The sequence below is a fragment of the Paramisgurnus dabryanus genome, chromosome 9 (assembly GCF_030506205.2).
Source record: "Paramisgurnus dabryanus chromosome 9, PD_genome_1.1, whole genome shotgun sequence".
Lineage (NCBI taxonomy): Eukaryota > Metazoa > Chordata > Actinopteri > Cypriniformes > Cobitidae > Paramisgurnus > Paramisgurnus dabryanus.
The window spans coordinates 35,014,006-35,029,369 of record NC_133345.1 but is presented as its reverse complement, the minus strand read 5'-3'; the positions used below and the strand labels follow the sequence as shown (position 1 = coordinate 35,029,369).

General features: G+C 37.1%; 2 protein-coding genes across 2 annotated transcripts; one reads left to right on the top strand and one right to left on the bottom strand.

The window, feature by feature from the left end:
* The first annotated feature begins 1,598 nt into the window (after positions 1 to 1,598).
* On the top strand, positions 1,599 to 9,735 carry cfap161 (cilia and flagella associated protein 161). Its single transcript, XM_065283956.2, has 7 exons — positions 1,599 to 1,808; positions 1,881 to 1,970; positions 3,716 to 3,948; positions 4,016 to 4,097; positions 7,944 to 8,102; positions 8,248 to 8,321; positions 9,502 to 9,735. The coding sequence occupies exons 1-7, from the start codon at positions 1,737 to 1,739 to the stop codon at positions 9,719 to 9,721; spliced, it is 930 nt and encodes a 309-aa protein (XP_065140028.1). The 5' UTR covers positions 1,599 to 1,736; the 3' UTR covers positions 9,722 to 9,735.
* A 159-nt stretch (positions 9,736 to 9,894) lies between these two features.
* il12b2 (interleukin 12B 2) lies at positions 9,895 to 14,810 on the bottom strand. The gene is made up of 8 exons (XM_065283627.2): positions 14,586 to 14,810; positions 14,139 to 14,220; positions 13,503 to 13,751; positions 12,788 to 12,890; positions 12,544 to 12,707; positions 11,787 to 11,947; positions 11,521 to 11,643; positions 9,895 to 10,133 (listed from the first exon to the last, which is right to left on the bottom strand). The coding sequence occupies exons 2-8, from the start codon at positions 14,218 to 14,220 to the stop codon at positions 9,999 to 10,001; spliced, it is 1,017 nt and encodes a 338-aa protein (XP_065139699.1). The 5' UTR covers positions 14,586 to 14,810; the 3' UTR covers positions 9,895 to 9,998.
* Positions 14,811 to 15,364: the final 554 nt, after the last annotated feature.

Here is a 15,364-nt window from a genome sequence, read left to right as displayed (position 1 = left end):
CTGTCAGTTCCGTTATTGACGTAAAAGCACTTAACCACACTTACACACACACACACACACACACTCTCTTAAATCCAAATGAGACTTCCTTCTAATGTAGTTTAGCGAAAATCTCCTCTGGCTTTTTCCTCTACTCTGCACACATATTCTCAAAGCCATTTTGCTTCATATCAGCCAATACTGGAAGATTTATTAAGCTAAAGCTGTCATGTTTATGCCATTGATTCTGTAAATTGTGCTCTAATTTAATTAGAAACTGTAATTAATTGTAAATGTAGCACATAGAGTCTCCCTGAAAGAATCATGACTGTTAGATTATCTAACATACATTTCTGATAAAAAGTTTGGGTACATTTTAGCTAAACTGGCTAATGGTATTCAAATAATTATTAAGTAATATATCTGTGAAATCCAGGTTAAATTCTCATAATCTGGGCCCAGTTATTCAGAATATTTCATTCAAAATGATCCAGATTTGAGAAAATCTCTTGTTTTGGTATCCAGGATCGGGTTATCCATTTTACTTTTGTAAAATTGCATTGGATCAACCAGATAACCAAATCCAGATTATTAGTGCTCTAAGTGGGATCAAGTATCTTAATGTTGACTACTAGCTATGAAATAAAACTACAGGTAGTTTGGTCAACTACCAATTGTGGTGTCACTAAGTGTTTTTACTTAACAAGGCAATAAAAAATACAAATATCATCTTCCTTTTTCTATTCAACATTCAGTCCGTTTTTCTGACCTACAACAAAAAATACAAACAAATATACACAAATACATTGGAAAATGCATTTTAAATCATAAAGAATGTCCCATAGTTTACATTTGTAGTGACACCATCAGTACAAAGGGATTCAGTTGTAATAAACTATTGACTGGTTGATGACACTTGATTGTTATAAATATACAGTGTAAAATTAAAGTTAAAATTAAATATAATTTTTTGTTTGCTATTGACAGCTGTTTGAGGGATTATTTATAGGGTCTTTTTAAATATACTAATGTTATATTTTAAATACTTCATCATTATAATGTTACATACACACGTCAACATTTGAAGTACATCAAAAAAAAGTTGTCGTAAAAGACAAAATGGGTATGAAAGGTTTTATGAAAGTTTAATGAAAGGTTGTGAACCTAGTTTATATAAATTTGTATTTTTTCTTATTATTCTATATTATTTTTTTAGAATTCCTCTTACTTTTAGATTCTGCAAGATGTATAAGTTTATGACCCCAATTGCATGTATGTTGGGCCTTATATAAAAGTAGGCAATGGGCAGCTACATTGAAGAACCTTAGATATTTTTGAAATATGTTTTATGTTTAATATAACTTTATTTGAGTCAAAATGTTGTTGAGCTCACCGAGAAAATTTCCAGAAAACTTGTCAAATAAATAAATAACATTGTAAGCTAAAGTTAATTGCTTTCATATTTTTTGCTCATTTTTATCACTTCAAACCTTTAATTATTTTTGTTTTTGTTTTAATTAATTAACTATTATTTTATTCGTGAACCTATTTATGTTTTGAACTGCATATGCGCATAAGAAATCGAACTCGTTACCATGGACACAAGGCAACAACAAACCTTTGCGCAGTAGAGATGCGCAGTTCGCCGTCTCCGTGGCAACCGTTACTTTCTTTGCCTGAGGTAAACGCGTATAGTTCACATTCAAAGGAACATTTTTATTCAGAGCAGTGGAGCGAACTTTACAAAGAGCATCGAAATGACTCATGTTCGAAGCTACAATCCTCGTGTCCGTGTGGGGAACTGGAAAGAAGACGTGACTTTACGAGAGGTTTGAATGTTTTGACGGCTCTTAGTTTGAAGCCAAACAATACATGTGAATTAATGATGAGTGTGTTTACAGGAAACTCTAAAGGAGTTTATTCTTCAGAAAGAGAGAGGTGAACTCACCGTCCAGAAGGAAGGAGCTTTGAGACAAAACATCATGCAACCAGTAAGAACAAAACTTAAAACGAAGACTTTACGTGTTATATTTAGTAAATAAAGTACATGCAATGCATAGCACAACCATCATCACCCAAAGAAAGCTAAAACTTTCCCAGAACTAGCTTTTACTTTGTATTTATTTATTTTTTTGTTTTGTTTTAGCCAACTGCTGTCAATGTGATTTCACTATTGGTTTATCAATAATTAAACAGTACTAACTACAGTCTTAAAAATAAAAATTCTATACCAAAATAATTTTTGGTATACCCAAAAGAAACCTTTCTTTCCCACTACAGATAATTTTTTTTGTAAAACAAATGTTTCTGTTGCTTAGTGGGTAGAACATTGCTAGAGCAAAGGTTGTGGGTTTGATCCCCAGGGTTGTATACCTTGAATAATAGGGCGTACACACCAAACGTGAATTCAAGATTTGCGTGAGTAGACTACATGGGTTCACACCAGATGTGAGTTCAACGATTTGCGCAAGTAACGCGATGCCCCGCGTCTGGTGTGTATGTAGCAAAAGCATTTGAGGCGGATAGCGCGTGTTTTCACGGCAATCGCGCCACTCAATTTGCTTCATTCACATCGCCCAGCCCAAGTTCGCGTCTATGCGTGTCTTTGCATTGACTTTATGCTAGATACACACCAAATGCGAAGCATCGCATTCCTCGCTCTAGATTACTTGTGGGATTTAACTTCGTGTCATGTGAATTTTTCGCTTGAGTTGATTATTTTAACTGTGGGTTCACCGTATTTTAGCTGCGAGTAGATTACATACAAAGTCAATGCAAAGACACGATCAGACGTGTCCTCGAGGGGCGCTATGCGAATGACGCGATATAGGCTGCGCGTTTCCAGCGAAAACACACGCTATTCGCCTCAAACGCGTCTTCGCCCAAGTTGGAAATATTCAACATTGAAAAATTTGCATGACAAGAAGTTACATCCCGCAAGTAATCTAGAGCGAGTAACGTGATGAATCGTGTGTGGTGTGTACGTAGCATAAAGTCAATGCAAAGACACAAATAGACGCAAACTCACGCAGGGCGATGTGAATGACGCGAATTGAATGCGACCGCTGTGAAAACACGCGCTATTCGCCTCAAATGCTTATGCTACGTACACACCAGACACGGGGCGTAGCGTTACTCGCTCTAGATTACTCGCGGGATTTAACTTCGTGTGATGTTTATTTTCCGCTCGAGTTGAACGCATTTGAGGCGAGTAGCGCGTGTTTTCGCGGCAAACGCGCCGCCTATATCGCATCATTCGCATCGCCCCACTCAAGGACACGTTTGATCGCTTTTTTGCATTGACTTTTGTATGTTATCTACTCTCGCAAATTGTTGAATTCACGTCTGGTGTGAACCCACAGTTAAAATAATCAACTCAAGCAAAAAATTCACATAACAAGAAGTTAAATCCCACGAGTAATCTAGAGCGAGGAACGCGATGCTTCGCGTTTGGTGTGTACGCAGCATAAGTCCCTTTGGATAATAAGCATATAAATTTAAATGCATATATTTTAACTGTAGTAGTAAAACAGTGTTTGTGTAGCTCCATTGCAAGAGCATTTTATTAACAGTGCAAAGGTCGTGTGTTTGATTCCCAGAAAGCAGTCGTAGTGATGGCAAATGTATAGCTTGAATGCACTAAGTCACTTTGGCTAAAAGCATCTGCTTAGTGCATACATGTAAAATAAATCTATTAAGAACCGCTGTACGTGAGGCTGACTACTTTGTTTCGTAGGTTAGCTTATCAGTGTCGGTGGATGGCTTTTTGCACTTTGGAGACACAGTCATTCTGGTGAACCCTGGAGGTGGACAGCTTGACCCGCGCAGACCCTGTGTCCTCAGCATCATTGCCGACAGCAGCAATATTGATTCACATTCGCAAACAAATCCCCATCTTTTAGGGCCCCTTCAAGTTGGTGGAGCCCACATTATGGACCCCTGTGTCAGAAACGCCTTTGTCATCACAAGGTAAAGACACAAACACATAAGCACATACATATGCAGATCTGCATCATCACCTGTGGTCTGTTTTTAGTGTTGATGGGACTTCAGATGGAGAGGTGGTCAGATATGATCAAAATTTCGCTCTTAGAACTACAGCAGGCTTTGCCGGAGAGGTAAGCAAGAATGTTAAATGTTTATAAAGTGTACTGTTTTTAAATGTGTGTGTGTGGTCTTACCATTTAACCTCAGAATGCAATTAGCATTTCTTGCCGGAGGGAGAGGACGCTGGCACTATCTGTTGCCGCTTCTCCCTTTAGAAAACGTCTTAAGAAATGTCCTTCTGATTGGAGTATTTGGATTTATGGATTTTTGTGTCGTACCTGATGTTGCTGCCAATCTTCCTCGTGCAACGTTGGCTTTTACTTTGTTTTGAGCCGTTTCATCTGAGTTTTACTACTGTTTGCTGACCCTGTGGTTTTGATGTTGCTCGTCGACATCTGTGCCAAATATCGTCAAAACGAACAATACTTCACTGCTAAGTTGGTCCCCGTTGGACAGGGTGGCATCTCCTCGGCTGGCGAGTAGCCACTTGCCGACAGGCTGGACAGAATTTTCGGGTCTCCTCGCTAAAGCGACATGACGCTGAAATACTCCATCCCGCAACTGCTTAATTTGAGAAATAACAGCAGTCCATTAAACAGCAATCTCAGCCATTAAACAACTGAAACTTCAAAACAGACCCCGCTACATCCATAGAAGCTGCCGCAGAAAGTTTGTTTTCTCTCAGTCTGGTGACTCCATTCCAACTCTCTGGTCAACCGAGCACACTGTCGCACGGCATCTACGTCATCAGAACGCCTCTCTACGTGGAATAAATAGACCTGTCAGTACGGAGCGGAATATAAAACGTGGAGTGGTTTTCAGTCTACTTCGTTCTTTACAGTACACCACTCCATCAAACATCAAAATAGTACTGTTTAACACACAGTCTCTCTCAAATAAATCTTGTCTTATACACAGGCACATATTGGACAGGAATATTGATATCATGTGTCTTACTGAGACCTGGCATCGGCCAGAGGGATATTTTACATTAAATGAAGCATGTCCTCCTGGTTATCAATACTTGGAAAAAGCCCGCCACTCTGGTCGTGGTGGTCGCCTAGCAGTATTACACCGCAGTGACTTAAAACTCACCCCGTTGTCTACGCTGTCCACCTTTGAATGCCTTGCTTTCAGATGTAAACCACCCTTCAATATGACTATTCTTATTATTTATCGGCCTCCTAAGCAAAATCCAGCTTTTATCTCAGAGATAAATGAATTTCTCACCTCCTTCTGTACTACATCTGAAAATATTGTCATACTTGGAGATTTGAACATTCATGTTGACACCCCCTCCTGTCATCCAGCAGTTGATTTTCTACAGCTATTGGACAGTCTAAATCTCAAACAGCATGTTGACGTCCCAACACACAAGAAACATAAGAAATATCAACACTGACACTATGGCTTTGGACCTCCTCCAAATCCCATCAGCAAATTTTACATCAGTAAATGAATCAGTGGATTTTTATAACAACACTCTGAGCAGTATTTTGGACTTCCATGCACCTGTAAAAACATGAACAGTCACTTTCTCACGTACATCACCCTGGTTCACTTCAGAACGGAAAATGAAAACAGCTGGGCGTGTTCTTGAGCGGCGTACTGTTCACAAAATAGCCTATCAAGAACATCAAAAGGCTTACTCAAGGTCATTAAAAAAAGCACGGACACAGTTCTACTCAAATATCATCGGGAAACTCCAAGCAGCTTTTCTCTACCATAAATAATCTCATCAAGCCACAAACTGCTTTATACAGTGACACATCAGAAGAGAAATGCAACAGCTTTATCACTTATTTCAGGAAAAAAGTTGACACCATCCGCTTTCTCCTCTCCATCTCCCCTGCTCTGTCTGTCCCTACTGCTGACCCACAGTCTGGGATTTTCCAGCCTCTCTGTTATTTTTCTGAAATCTCTAAGCAACAAGTTGAGGACATCGTCGGCAGGATGAAAGCTTCCACCTGTACACTGGATCCTTTTCCTACAGCTCTGGTGAAAACACACATCAGTTTTCTTAGTCCCCTAATAACCAAAGTCATCAACCTTTCTCTACACACTGGTCATGTTCCATCGGCTCTCAAAACTGCTGTCATTAAACCACTTCTAAAAAAGCCTACTTTAGACCCTGAAGCTCTCGAAAACTACAGGCCCATTTCCAACTTACCATTCCTGTCCAAAGTTCTAGAAAAAGTTGTTGCCGCCCAAATACAGGATCACCTAATATCAAATCTCCTTTTTGAAAAATTTCAGTCGGGTTTCCGTTCTGCCCACAGTTCAGAAACAGCTTTGATCGCTACTTATCCTACTGGATCTATCTGCAGCGTTTGACACGGTTGATCACAATATCCTCCTTCAGTGCCTTCACCACACTATTCAACTTTCTGACACTGCTCTAGGCTGGTTCCAGTCCTACCTGTCTGGAAGAACAGAGTATGTCTCCTTGGGAGATGTAAAATCTCAAACGCACACAGTCACATGCGGTGTTCCTCAAGGGTCGGTTCTTGGACCAATCCTGTTCACCATCTATACTCTTCCCCTTGGCCACATCATCAACAGGCATGGAATATCTTTTCATTGTTATGCCGATGACACTCAGCTATATATAAAGACCAACCATAATTCATCTAAAGCCATCACTGAGTTCCTGCCTTGAGGAGATTGAGGCATGGATGAAGACTAATTTTCTACAGCTAAATAGCTCCAAAACAGAAGCTATTTTAGTCGGTACACCACATCAGGTTCAGTCATCAAATATAACCCATATTACATTCTCTGGTCAAAACATTCCACTATCATCGACAGTCACCAATCTGGGCGTAAGATTTGATGCTCAACTCACATTTGATGCCCACATAAAACACTTGTGTAAGACCTCATTCTATCACCTTAGGAACATTGCTAAACTCCGTCCCACACTTGGTCTGGCAGATGCTGAAAAACTTGTCCTTGCTTTTGTATCTTCGAGGCTGGACTACAGCAACGCTCTCCTCTATGGGATTCCTGGCAAAAGCCTTCAAAAACTTCAAAATAGTGCTGCCAGAATCCTAATGAGGATAAGAAAATCATACCACACCCATACTTCACTCACTCCACTGGCTCCCTGTATCATACAGGATCAATTATAAAATCATCCTACTTACCCATCAATGCATCTACGGAAACGCACCCCCCTACTTAAAGGAACTACTCACTACACAAAACTCTTCACGCTACCTCCGCTCTGGAAACAAAGCCCTTCTTCAACCCCCCAGATGTAAGCTTCGCACTATGGGAGATCGAGCCTTCTGCTCAGCTGCGCCACGTCTTTGGAATTCCCTTCCAGACAACCTAAGGGCTCCCCAAGCCATGGATTCTTTTAAGAAAGAACTGAAAACCTTTGCTAACATTTTTATCTTTTCTATCGTTTATACTTATGTTTTTAACTTTGTGTATACTCTGTAGCACAGGGGTTTTCAAACTTGTTGTGTGTGTGGACCACTATTTGTAATCAAAAATTTTCGCGGACCACCTCATATAAAGAGCTCAAGAAACTAACTGGAAATTAAAATAATAACAGGCCTTATTCATTCCATTTATAAAAATTTTGTTTCATATAAATTGACTATAAAGGCTATGAATTAATGAATTAATGAATTCTTTATTTCGAACAATTGAAAAATGACAATTTAGTTAAAAAATGATATCAATATTATTATATCAATATTCTTTATATAGATATTCTTAAATATATATATTATTTTAAATTTTCTTTTGCCTTTACACGGACCACCTGCAGTACCCTCACGGACCACTAGTGGTCCGCGGACCACAGTTTGGGAATGTCCGCTGTAGCACTTTTGGATTGTTTTTAACTATGAAAAGTGCTTTACAAATAAAATATATTATTATTATTAATCTGCATGACTCCACAGCTCTACCTTGCCAGTGACCACAGGACATTTCAGAAGTGTGCTAAGAAGTCTCGACTACAGGAGTTGAGCTTAGTAGAGACCCTTGATTTTCTGTGCTGGTGGAGAATGATGTATTTGGACCCTCAAGAAAGATTTGAAAACGAGGGATATCCTGTGCAGGTATAGCATATCTTTCATATGTAATGTCTGTCATTTTCAAACATTAAGAAGACGTTCTTATGCATAAGCTTGCGTACACTGCACACAGCATGAATAATTGATGACATTGTGTACATCTGATGTATAATGGATACTGTTTTTGCAGGTGAACAGCAAGGTTTTGATTTCCCACCGTAAAACCAATCAATGCTTGGCTGCACTGGGCAGTTACATCCTGTGGTAAGATGTATATATTTTTTTAAATTGTAAATCAATACCACAATTACTCAGTTTAAGTGAGCAAGCTACAGGTAAATATGTATACCCAAATTCATATGTCATGCATGATGTAATCGGGCGTTGAAACAGGTTTTAGCATTTTAACATTTAGGGGTGTACGGATATATTGTTACAGTACATGTGAGTAATGTGATATTTTGTTTGGCAACACTGTATCAATTCTCAAAAATGCAATATGGATGTATATGTTTTTAATCATACAAGATGCATGGCATGCGCGTTTCTCTCACACAGAAACATCACACGCATTAAGCACTGTTGTTTGTGTTTCAATGGCTTGGAATCACTTGTTGTAAAACTTTGGTGCTTAAATACGTGTACAAACCTTGAAAGAGATGATAGTCCAAAATCTCTACCGGTTAATACATTTCTTCCGGTTACCATACCTAACTGTTTATCGCCCACCCCTAGTGACAGGAAGAACTAGAGTAGGGGTACGTCACAATTTTTTTTGCTAAGATTTGCATATGATGGTGTGTTCACAATGACACCTTTCCTAAAATGATATCCTATTATATTCCTAAAATAGAAATATGCCAATATATTGCCTCAGTTTAAAGCACTGCAATGTATTCAAAACATATTACATTGCAACGCGTATCATGATACTTGTCGCATGGTGATATTCTTGCTGATAAACAGCCCTAATAACACTAATAGGTAAATAACATAATAAATTAATTAATATGTTTTCTTTTGTATGTATGGATGACAGAGTTTAAATGGGTGCATAAATAGTGACAAAATCTTGTTTACGGGAAATAAAAATAAAAGTGTTTACTTACTTTACCTAAATGTTTCAGGCTTGTGCTATTTGTGATAAACTAGATTTTAGGTAACGTGCATTTCTATGGCATCACTTTTGTAGCACTTTTATTTAAGAATTTACATTTCACATTACCCAGCAATGCAAAATGATGCAAATTAGGTACATACGTTTCAGTTGCATGAACCATTTCCTTACAAATTTAATCCTGAACAGAAAGTAATATATAAAGTTTATACAGTCTAATGTTATCTTTGGGTGTGAGAAAAGCACATTACAAATAAAATGTATTATTATTATTATTATCTGTCAGTTAAAACAAATGTGTTTATTTATTTGTGTTTGTGTGTATAGGACTCCATTTGGTAAAGAATATGAGCTCACCGCTCACACTTTTTTGGACTCCCATAAGGCCGAGCAGGATAATAATCATTGGCTGTTTGTCACGGCAAATCCTACCAATCAAAACCAAAACCTGCTGCAAACACAACATGACGCTGCCGTAATAGATGAGATTGGAGGAGAGCAAGAGCCAGTTAAGGACACGCAAGTTAAAGAGGATAGTGAAAATTAGAGATTCAAAATAAAGATTTGTTTTGGAAAAATATTTTTTATATATTTTTATTACACTTAATCATATAGCTTCATACCAAAATTATAATACTATTAAAACTTCCTAATGTGAAAACTATGCATGAAGCATCATATATGAGGCAGCATTTCTCCATTACTCACTGCTGCCCTCTGCTGTTGATTCAAAGTTTTAAAACTGTTCTTAGCTCATCAGTCAAGATGATCTTTTAATACAATATAGTTAAACATTTAGAAACCAGTCCAGGTTAGATGAGTTCTTAGTTTTTTTTCTGTTTTTTTCCTCTGTTGTTTTTTTCTCTGTTGTTTTTTTCTTTGTTGTTTTTTCTCTGTTGTTTTTTTCTCTGTTGTTTTTTCTGTTCTTTGTCTTGGTATGCTTTCCTTCGTGTTGATACCTATGGAGAACAAACAATCATTTGCACTCTTGTAAACACACAAATGATATTTGGACTCAAGCATCTCTCTCTCTCAAGTACAACGGCCCCAAAAGGACACCATTATTTGGGTGTCAGTTTTACAAGTAGTCTTAAAGACTTTGTCATTTGAACCCCCAATGTCCTTCTTTGTTCTTCAGAACCCAAATGCAGAAGTGTTGTTTTGGGTTTTCTGGTTACTATGGGAGTGAATGATAACCGCCTCTTCAAGTTTGGAAGAACCCCAACGTGTTAAATAAATATCTCTCGACTCGTGTGTGTCATATATACTTTAAGTGTCTTAAAAACATTTACTCCTTCTACTTTTTTGCTGTGGATATCGCTGTTATTGCAGATTATTTTAAAGTAAACATCCTAAAACAACAGTACGGACACAGAGAATGTTCATTGAAAGGGAGAAATAGGTCAAGACTTTAATCAAATAATAAAATGTATATTTTAGTTTGATTTTTTTTCACCAAATCCTTCAGTATGCCTTTAGGACATTTAAAATATATAGGGCACCGGTCGAGTAAAGTTATTTCAGACTTTTGCACTCTAAAAACAGACGTGTTAAAAACAACACATTCTCTGTTAGTTTAATATTTTTTGTGTTATTTTTAACACAACTTGTGTTGTCCCTTTCGTTTATTTTAACACGAAATGACACATGTGTTAAATGGCATCACACAAACAGTGTGTAAAAAATTAACACATCATATTTTAGTTCTTTTGAGACTTGACAAGTCACCATGCACTCACATAGTAACCAAAAAAACCCAAAACAACACTTTTGGAAAATCTAAGTTTGAATTCTGAAGAACAAGGAAAGACATTGGGGGTTCAAATTATATGAGGTTGAGTAAATAATGATATCATTTTTATTTTAGGGTGAACCTTCCCTTTAAACTAACTTTAAATTTTAACTTAAAATTTAAATGAAACATATGAGACTTCATACTTCCACTAAAATATCACATTTGGAGTCATTACAATAAAAAATATTTAGATCTAGCTAGCATCATTTGTTTGCAGTTGCCATTTAAAATGTTATTTTGCTTTTTAATGCAATAACATTAGTACGGTGTTCCTAAATATCTTTTGGGGTCACCATAAACCAACATTTGTGTAACATGAATAATGTGAGCAAAATCAAGAGACAGAGAGACAGATATAATTGCGATGACCATCAAAGTTACTTTAATAGGATAGAAAAACATTTATATCATGCAAACATGAAGTCATGTCACATGATCATACAAAAATAAATAAATAAATAAATAAATAAATATAAATAATAATTAAATAAATAGGTTCATAATAGAGTTAGGATAAGAGAAACATAAATAGATTTGAATCAGTGGGTTACATTTTTCCATGGTGTCCATTCGCTCCATTGAGAGAGGACCAGCGGGTCTCTGCAGCGTACTCTCAATTTTGTGACGACCCCCTGAACTTCAACCGTTGGCCCATTCCATTGATGAGTCTTCACCTGAGAGAGACGCATAGAAAGTCAGAAATGAATAAATGAGGATCTTGAAATGAAACTTCTTTCGTTGTTTACCGCAGACAGAGAGCTTCTAGTTGTTCAAACAAAAATACTATGAAAATGTAAACGAATTTACATAATATTACCTTCCCGTCGTCGCGCATCTCGTACTCAATCTGATGCGTCAGAGGAAAGAAACTGTGCGGCTGCGGCCACGTCGAGGGAGGCTTCACCTCCACTTCCACTTCCATTGTGTCTTTTTTTTTTCTTTGAAAACATTTGGAAATGTTCGGACCAGCGGGTTTAACTAGCAAAAACAAATCGATGACATGCAGTCAGTGACAAGATGACTTAAGTGTTTATATTGCTCAATTGGTAGAGAATGGCGCACAAGGTTATGGGTTCGATACCCAATGAACACAAATGCTGATAAAAGTGTTAGTTCATGCTAATGCATTTGTTAACAAATACAATCTTATTGTAAAGTGTTACATAAATTACATAAAAATTAAGGTTCATTAACATCTACAGAAGCAGAACATTTCTTTTAAGTGGAAAAAAGTTGTTCAGACTATAAAAAGGTAAGAAACTTTCAACTTTGGGGAACCAAAGAGGACCCTTTCAAAGTTTCTGTTCTCTATATTGCTAAAGCAGTCAAAACATTTTATTTAAAAAACTTAATTCAATAATTGTTCATATCTCACCTCAACCGTTCGTACAATTTTCCAACAACAGCATTTACGCATTTGGCAAACGCATCTATCCAAAGCTACTTGCAGTGCATTCAATACATTTTTAATCAGGACGTGTGCCGCTAGTGCTGAACCCATAACCTCAAGTTACCAGCTGAGCTACAACACAATAGGATCGTGAGAAACTGGCAAGTCTAACTAACATACTCACCAATCTCACGCAAGAAGAAGCTGTTCTCGGTTTTTTTATAGCAGCATGATGAAACCGCTTCTCCTGTTATCAGCAGGCGCTCAGACTCCTCCGAAAAAGAATTTGTGGAGTGTGGCACATAAAATACCCCATCCACAGCCTGTGACACCCAGCTACCACCGTCACTACATACAAATACAACATTCTTACATGAATCACAGTTTAAAATCAACTTAATACGTGTGGGTGTTTCAGTTTCTCATACCGCATGTTGCGTAGTCTGAAAGCTGTGTAATCGGATGCGCTCCACGAGCACTTCAGGTTTTTGGCGCAGGAAAAAGTTTCGGCTGTGCAATTTATATTGAGACCTGTAAAGAAAGACAAAACTTCATCTGAGCCTGATGGGGTTGAACAGAACATATAGATCGCATTGAAACATCTGATGCAGCGGCTATGGGCAGACATGCGTAATGTGTTCATGTGATATTGCGTATTGGCATGATTAAGACACGGTTGCGCATTTTCCATGACGCTAAACCAAATCCATAACATTAACCTATTCATAAAATGAAGAGGAAATATTAGGTTATAAGAAAACATGAGCTTAAAATCTGCTGGAATGTTTGTTCCAGCACCAAATAAAGTTGTACTCTTTAAATGCTGCGTTATTTTCAAACCAGCATTGGGTCGAAACGTCAACATTTTTAACCCAACGGCTGGGTTTTTCCCCTTTTGACCGGTGGGGTTCAGACAACCCAGCAATTTTTTTGTGTGTATTTATCCAAAAACACGTTTTATTTTCACCGCACAAAATACTAAACTGGTTGGCAAGTTTTAGTATTCCAATCTCGTTATTTAGCAGGATGGTTTTAAATGTGTTAGCTGATTCTCATGCAGGTAAAACCAGCTGAGCAGTAGCCAGACCAACTAAACTTCTTTAGGCTGGTTTTAGCATAATGTTTAGCATAATTAATTCCTACCTGCAGGTTCTTTAGACTTGTCCAGTAGAAGATAGGTGTAATCTTCAACACCTTCGTCACTCCAACAGGTGTAATTCCCAGTTTGGTCTTCTCGCAGGTCGTATACGATCAGTTTCGTACCATTGGGTTTTTCATAGGGTGAATCCAGTTCTTCCATGTAGCCGAATGAATCCTGTAGTTTCCACGTGACACTCTTTTTATTTGTTTTACAATCAAGCGTAATGTTGTCGTGTTCCTCACCAAGGACGACTGCGTTAAAGAATAAAAAAAATAGATAAGAATATGAGAAAATTCATCGTGGTCAAAATTAAAATGCTAAACTCTAAAAAATTGCAGGGTTATTTTTAACACCTTGTTGAGTAAAATATTAACATTTTCTGGTTAATTTAACCCATCGACTGGGTTCGTCCCTTTTTAACCCATTGCAGAAAATAACCCAGCATTAAATAATTTAAAATTAAACTGAACTACTGTGTAAATAATGACTTAATGCAATAAAGTCGTTTGGGTAAAGATTAATTTGTAGTTATTATTAAAGTACGCTTAATATTAAACTAGCCGGCGTTAAACAGAAGTTCCCATCAGTCAAGTGTCTGTGTACTCATGTATGCAGGAGGATTTAATCGATATTCTTACATTTCTCAGGGAAAACATTAAGCGCAGACATCCGTATGATGAACAAACTGAAGAGAAGAACGAATCTCACCAACAAACCCATCTGGTAAAAAAATATATATATATTAGTCTAAATCATTTATTTAAAAAAATAATAATAAAAATGTATGTAAAGTATATAAATGTCAATAAAATTATGTAAAGTCAGTATATGTAAAGTAAATAAAAACAATAGAAAAGTATGAATTTACCATTCAAATTATAAGTTGTATTTATTATTAATGTGTAATTAGCAATTTTACTAATCAAACTATATATGGAAACAATATATTCGAATTCCTTATATTCTTTTTAAGTCTACATACTTTTGAAATTGTAATTATAATAAATTTGATCAAGTTTAAATAAATGTCTTTGTTTGCTTTCATTAGTAAATGAGAGAACAAAGTACCCTAATGCATCTCTTACCTTATTTGTGATGCGCTCCGTTGTGCGTCAGATTATGCGCAGAAATAAAGTGCGCTTGATGAGATCTCAGCGATATTTCAAGGGTGCGTGCTGCTCTTATCCATGAGCACCCACTCACTCCTGTGGGCTGTAATTTCTAGAAAAGATTTCCCCTCCCAAGTGCAAAAATTATTAGTAAATAGCCTACGCGTGTGGTTATTCACTACTAATGCCAGAGATTGGCACGCGCTCGCTCTCTCTCTCTCTCTCTCTCTCTCTCTCTCTCTCTCTCTCTCTCTCTCTCTCTCTCTCTCTCTCTCTCTCTCTCTCTCTCTTTCTCTCTCTCTCTCTCTGTCATCATCACTCCCGTGTTTTTTACTTTTCTAAGGACTTTTCTTCTTCTAAAATAAGGTATAACTGTGGACAAAAATATAAGCCCCCTTGGTTAATATGAGCAAAGAAAGCTGTGAAAATAAATCTACAATGTTTCTCATTTTGAGCTTAAATAAAAAAAATCACAAAAATACCATGGTTCATTGAAGTAAAACAATTGAAAGTGTGTGTGGGGGGAGGGGGGTGAACTTTGAAATAAATGTTAATACAATTATTGTCCCCCAGAAAGTTTATGAGTAAAATATCTCTGAAGTATATTCCCATTAATATTAACATTTCTTAGCACACCAAGGTGACTAGAAACAAGATGATGTACAGTCATAACTTCCAGTTTCACAGGAGAATAAATATAAAGTAACACAAAGACCAAATCCCCTTCATGAGTAAAACCAAAGACTTCTGATGTG

Excerpts from the sequence above, each read along its gene's own strand:
- cfap161 (XM_065283956.2), top strand. The coding sequence starts at position 1,737 with ATGACTCATGTTCGAAGCTACAATCCTCGTGTCCGTGTGGGGAACTGG. Across the intron at positions 1,971-3,715 it reads GACAAAACATCATGCAACCA|GTTAGCTTATCAGTGTCGGT; the intron begins GTAAGAACAAAA and ends TTTGTTTCGTAG. Across the intron at positions 8,103-8,247 it reads ACGAGGGATATCCTGTGCAG|GTGAACAGCAAGGTTTTGAT; the intron begins GTATAGCATATC and ends CTGTTTTTGCAG.
- il12b2 (XM_065283627.2), bottom strand. The coding sequence starts at position 14,220 with ATGGGTTTGTTGGTGAGATTCGTTCTTCTCTTCAGTTTGTTCATCATA. Across the intron at positions 13,752-14,138 it reads TAATGTTTTCCCTGAGAAAT|TCGTCCTTGGTGAGGAACAC; the intron begins GTAAGAATATCG and ends TCTTTAACGCAG. Across the intron at positions 12,708-12,787 it reads TTCAGACTACGCAACATGCG|TGACGGTGGTAGCTGGGTGT; the intron begins GTATGAGAAACT and ends ATTTGTATGTAG.